Source organism: Tachysurus fulvidraco, chromosome 1, assembly GCF_022655615.1.
Source record: "Tachysurus fulvidraco isolate hzauxx_2018 chromosome 1, HZAU_PFXX_2.0, whole genome shotgun sequence".
Taxonomy (NCBI): Eukaryota; Metazoa; Chordata; class Actinopteri; order Siluriformes; family Bagridae; genus Tachysurus; species Tachysurus fulvidraco.
Window position 1 is genome coordinate 1,955,766 of NC_062518.1, and position 5,133 is coordinate 1,960,898.

Here is a 5,133-nt window from a genome sequence, read left to right on the forward strand (position 1 = left end):
AATTTACAGCTTTTAATGCATTTCATACAAACGTTGTAGAGGGTAAATATTACAAAATCTAAACTGCAGCACATACTATAAATATATATAACGTCTTTTTATGTCTTATGTCCTCCTTTTCTTAAGCTATACAGGGAAACACTTTACGTTAAGGTTCCTTATCATCATAAATAAATTATAAAACTACATATAAACTAAAGTACAGTATTTTCCGCACCATAAGGTGGATTATAAGGCGCAGTCTCAATTACGGGGTCTATTTCTGTATTTAACCCACTAATAAAGGCACACCGTATATAAGGCGCATCGTGTGTATAAGGCGCACCGTATTATAAGGCGCAGCGTATTATAAGGCGCACCGTGTTATAGGGCGCACCGTGTTATAAGGCGCACCGTGTTATAAGGCGCACCGTTTTATAAGGAGCACCGTGATATAAGGCGCATGCCTTAAAACATACGGTCCACAAAATAAGGTAACAGAAGCAAAACAGTAAGTTTAGTTGAACTTTATTCTATATTTAACACACACACACACTATTTTTTCATCAATCTTCCTCCCACAAATCCATCAACACCGTCCTCATCTAAGAATCGGATTTTATTTCCGGAGATGGCCAAACCGACTTCTTGAGGTGCATTTACCGCCCACCTACTGGACCGGAGTGTGGAAGCACATAGATGGTTAGGAAGAAACAATTTGTTGTACAACATATCCGGTAGTTAACGTACTGGTTATTCTACAGGTAGGGTTTGCCCCCCCCTGTGGCGGCGGGTAAGCGTACGTTACTGTACGTATTACGCTAATGTCCTCTGATTGGTTTATCGCTCCCAGCGCACATAGTGTACGTATTAACGTCCCTGTGTCAGCGGGAATGGAACGGTTTCCGACAGTCAATCGAGCAGAGCGCTTACCAAAGTCGCACGGTGACATTTTTACAGATTTTTGGAACTCGGTGCACACACAAGGCGCACTAGGTTATTAGGCGCAACGGCCGATTTTTGAGAAAATTTAAGGCTCTTAGGTTCGCCTTATAGTGCGGAAATACTGTACTTAATAACCTACAGCATAAAATGAACCATAAATAATTTTAACAATGTGGTATGTTTATTTTTGCAAAACACAAAGGATAAATGTTCTTAATAAGGTGAATACCTGCTTGTGTATTTGTATAAGTGTGAAGAACCCGCTAGCTGGAGTTAGCTAACCCGACAGGGATTTAATTTAGCTATTAATTAGTTAATGATTAAAACCTTAATATATTTACGACATTTAACGTACAAACAACTGAATATCAACCAACATAAAAGCGTTATTTTATTTTGTTGGAAGGTTTGAGGTGGATTCCGAACGTTCTATTAACGCTTAGCGATCGACGTAGCTGGAAAACTAGCTAGTTCTATTAGCTACATGCAGCTAGAATTAAACTAGAATATAAATATATCATCTAGATATTGATAGTTAGTATTGTAGTTATTAAAGAAATGTACAGACACCTGATAATCTTAACAGTTTTCTTACTGCATTAAAAATAGTTATTTTTATCCTGAGGTAAAATTCAAATGCGTTGAATCTTTGAGTCGAATTTATGAAGCGGATCTTTGAGTCAGCGTTTGTATGTATAGACGGATGAAAGTTGTTTATAACGGAAAAATGCCTATTGAAGTGATTCATTCATTCATTCATTCATTTCCTACCGCTTATCCGAACTACTCGGGTCACGGGGAGCCTGTGTCTATCTCAGGCGTCATCGGGCATTGAGGCAGGATACACCCTGGACGGAGTGCCAACCCATCACAGGGCACACACACACTCTCATTCACTCACACACTCACACACTACGGACAATTTTCCAGAGATGCCAATCAACCTACCATGCATGTCTTTGGACCGGGGGAGGAAACCGGAGTACCCGGAGGAAACCCCCTAGGCACGGGGAGAACATGCAAACTCCACACACACGAGGCGGAGGTGGGAATCGAACCCCCGACCCTGGAGGTGTGAGGCGAACGTGCTAACCCGAAGTGATTCAGATTATTTTTTATAATCGTAATATTGTAGCATGTACAGTATGGATGTTAAAGGTATTTCATTATTGTATTTAGTTTAAAATATGTCTTTATTTATTTATTTAGTTTATTCAGACGCATGCTTTTAGGCGGGAAAAATACTTCATTGCGTCTAAAAAAAAAAAACACACCACGATGACCCTTGCTGACTAAGGAAGACGAAACCCACACGCGCACCTGCGAGCGAGTGAGCGAGGTGTGAATCAGTTCGTCCCAGCTGAGAATAGACACCTATTTTACTTCGGCTGAGGCAGACAATAATCACACACACACACACACACACACACACCGGCAGCACACACACTCGCGCGGCTTGTGTTTTATCAGCGCGAGACAGAGTGTGTCTGGTTCAGGATATATCAGTGATCGCACCCAGAGGTTTTATGCTGCTGTGAAGTGTTCCATTGTCTGTGTAATGAGTTCTACTCTCTCTCTTTTTCTCTCTCTCTCTCTTTCTCTGTGTGTGTGTGTGTGTGTGTGTGTGTGTGTGTGTGTGTGTGTGTGTGTGTGTGTGTGTGTGTGTGTGTGTGTGTGTGTTTCTCAAGAAAGAGCTCTGTGTGCTGTTTTCGTAGCTGTTCATGGCGAACACGTGCAGCTTTATCACCATTAAAGCACCACGCAGTGTTTTCTAAAGCGGTTGTCCGCTCTCACACTGACCCGCACGTTACAAGCGACAATTGAAAGAAACGTTTCACAAAAAAACCGTACACAACGTCGCTCTTATTCCAAATGTAGTCGAAGACATTCCCATCCAAGATTCTGTTGGCATCTCGTTCATCGTGGCCGAGTAATAATCTGAAAATCCTGCTGAAGTCGCTCGGTCTAAACCCAGCTTACAGGAAGCTTACTGGAACTTGTCCGTGTGCATAATGTTTACAAAGTTCACTAACTTGTGAAAGGTTGTGATTCGGTTTGGTCATTTGTTTGTAATAACAAGCAAGATACTAAGCATATGGCACCGTAATTACACTTAACGTTTTTAGACCCGTTTTATTTTATGGAGCGTTTTCTTACCCACATACTGTATCTGAGTCCATGGTGATATCAAATCATGTCATTTCTGCTAACATTCTGTCTGTGTACGAGTATTTAATCAGTTACACTATATAATGCTGCACTAGCAGCTATAAGCAGCTTTTTTCTCGTTAGTAACGTAGCTGTTGTAGCATCCGGTACAAAGGGATGGGGTAGCTCAGTGGTTAAGGTGTTGGGCTACTGACCGGAAGGACATGGGTTCGAACCCCAGGTCCCCTAAGCTGCCACTGCTGGGCCCCTGAGCAAGGCCCTTAACCCTCAGTTGCAAGTTACTCTGGATAAGGGTGTCTGCTAAATGCCGTAAATTCATTTCCTACCGCTTATCCGAACTTCTCGGGTCACGGGGAGCCTGTGCCTATCTCAGGCGTCATCGGGCATCGAGGCAGGATACACCCTGGACGGAGTGCCAACCCATCACAGGGCACACACACACTTATTCACTCACACACACACACACTACGGACAATTTTCCAGAGATGCCAATCAACCTACCATGCATGTCTTTGGACCGGGGGAGGAAACCGGAGTACCCGGAGGAAACCCCCGAGGCACGGGGAGAACATTCCCACACACACACAAGGCGGAGGTGGGAATCGAACCCCAGGTGAACGTGCTAACCACTAAGCCACCGTGCCCCCCCACCCTGTTCAGATTCGCAGAAATTCTACCGGGTTCTTTTTTTTCTTCACCAAACTCTTTGTTAAACCATTATGATGTATATGATGACTGATGTATTGTATTAAACAGTGTCCTTATGGGTTGTGTTGCAGAAAGCAGACGACCGTGAGAAGAGACAAGAAGCTCATCGCTTCCACTTTGACGCCATGTGAGGAACCGGATTGCATCAAGGGAAAAAAAATTCAGTCTTCATTATTCATCTCACTGGATCGTTTGTTTATTTATTAATTTATTCGACGTTTTTTTTTCCCCACCGGCGATGATTTTTATCTGTTTATCTTCCGAATGTTATTGAACTCGTGTGATTTTGGGAAATGTTGCCGTTCTGAATCATTCGTGATTTTTTATTTTTTCCTCTCGTGTTCGCGTGTGACGGACGATTACTTGAACATCACTGTACGTGCTTATAGACGAAGATTTCCACAAAAAGCAAAGGAATGTTTCAGTGCCATTTTATTCGTCCTTTTGGCATAAAGTGTTATGTTAAATGTGTTTTTTTTTTGTTTGTTTGTTTGTTTTTTTGTTTTTTTCTGACATCGCAAAAGGGAAAAATGTCTCTCTTGGACAAAAGAAAAATCCCAGGGTCCAGTTGTGAGAGATCAGTCTTTATTTTTCACATTTGTTTTAACTCGCATTAAAAGAATAACCGCATCAGTCATATTCCTCTGGTCTGCTTTTCAATATCTAGGAATAAAACTCAACATTTTTTCCTTCGCTATGTTTCGGGTTTTTTTTTCGTTCCTAGCAAATAAATACAAAATATAACGATATAAATACCTAGCTACGGTATTTTTATTCGTCGTAAACATTACAAACGCGTCGTAAACCGTTTTTCTTTTGTACTTTATTTGGCTTTCTATAAGAACTCGTCTTTCCTCTGTGGCAGGTGATCTACAGTCAGTTAAGGGGTGTGTGTGTGTGTGTGTGTGTGTGTGTGTGTGTGTGTTGATTGTTGTGTTGTCGTCGATTCGTTTTGCACTCAGACTTGCTATTACGATGTCGTCTTACGGCCGCCGTTTCAGTATCGGGTTCTAACATCATCCGTACACGAACGGCCCGATAAAACAGCCGATTTTATAAATCTCCGTATAAAAAAAACAGCTAATTAAAATATAATCGTTCGAAACAAAAATAATTAGCTTTCAGACTTTGTCGTATCATTAGTGCTGTGAAACGAAACCCGTATAAGAACGAGGTTTAGCTTTTAGATAGAAAGGCGTAACTAGAACTTGCATGTTTATCTTCGTTAGCCTCGAGGCTTCGGTGCGATACAGGATTTAGATAACAGACATATTTTGATGGCCATAATTAAGACTTTCCGTATCATATTTGGCTCAAATTTACTTTTAAGAA

The 5,133-nt window shown here is 41.5% G+C and overlaps 1 protein-coding gene across 1 annotated transcript in view; it reads left to right on the top strand.

Annotated features, from left to right (window-relative positions):
* itfg1 (integrin alpha FG-GAP repeat containing 1) overlaps positions 1–4,494 on the top strand; it is a 137,271-nt gene extending 132,777 nt beyond the window's left edge. The window contains exon 12 of the mRNA XM_047815298.1: positions 3,873–4,494. Coding sequence (XP_047671254.1) covers positions 3,873–3,932 — 60 coding nt within the window. The 3' untranslated portion in view covers positions 3,933–4,494. The remainder of the gene's footprint in view (positions 1–3,872) is intronic.
* The last annotated feature ends 639 nt before the right edge of the window (positions 4,495–5,133 follow it).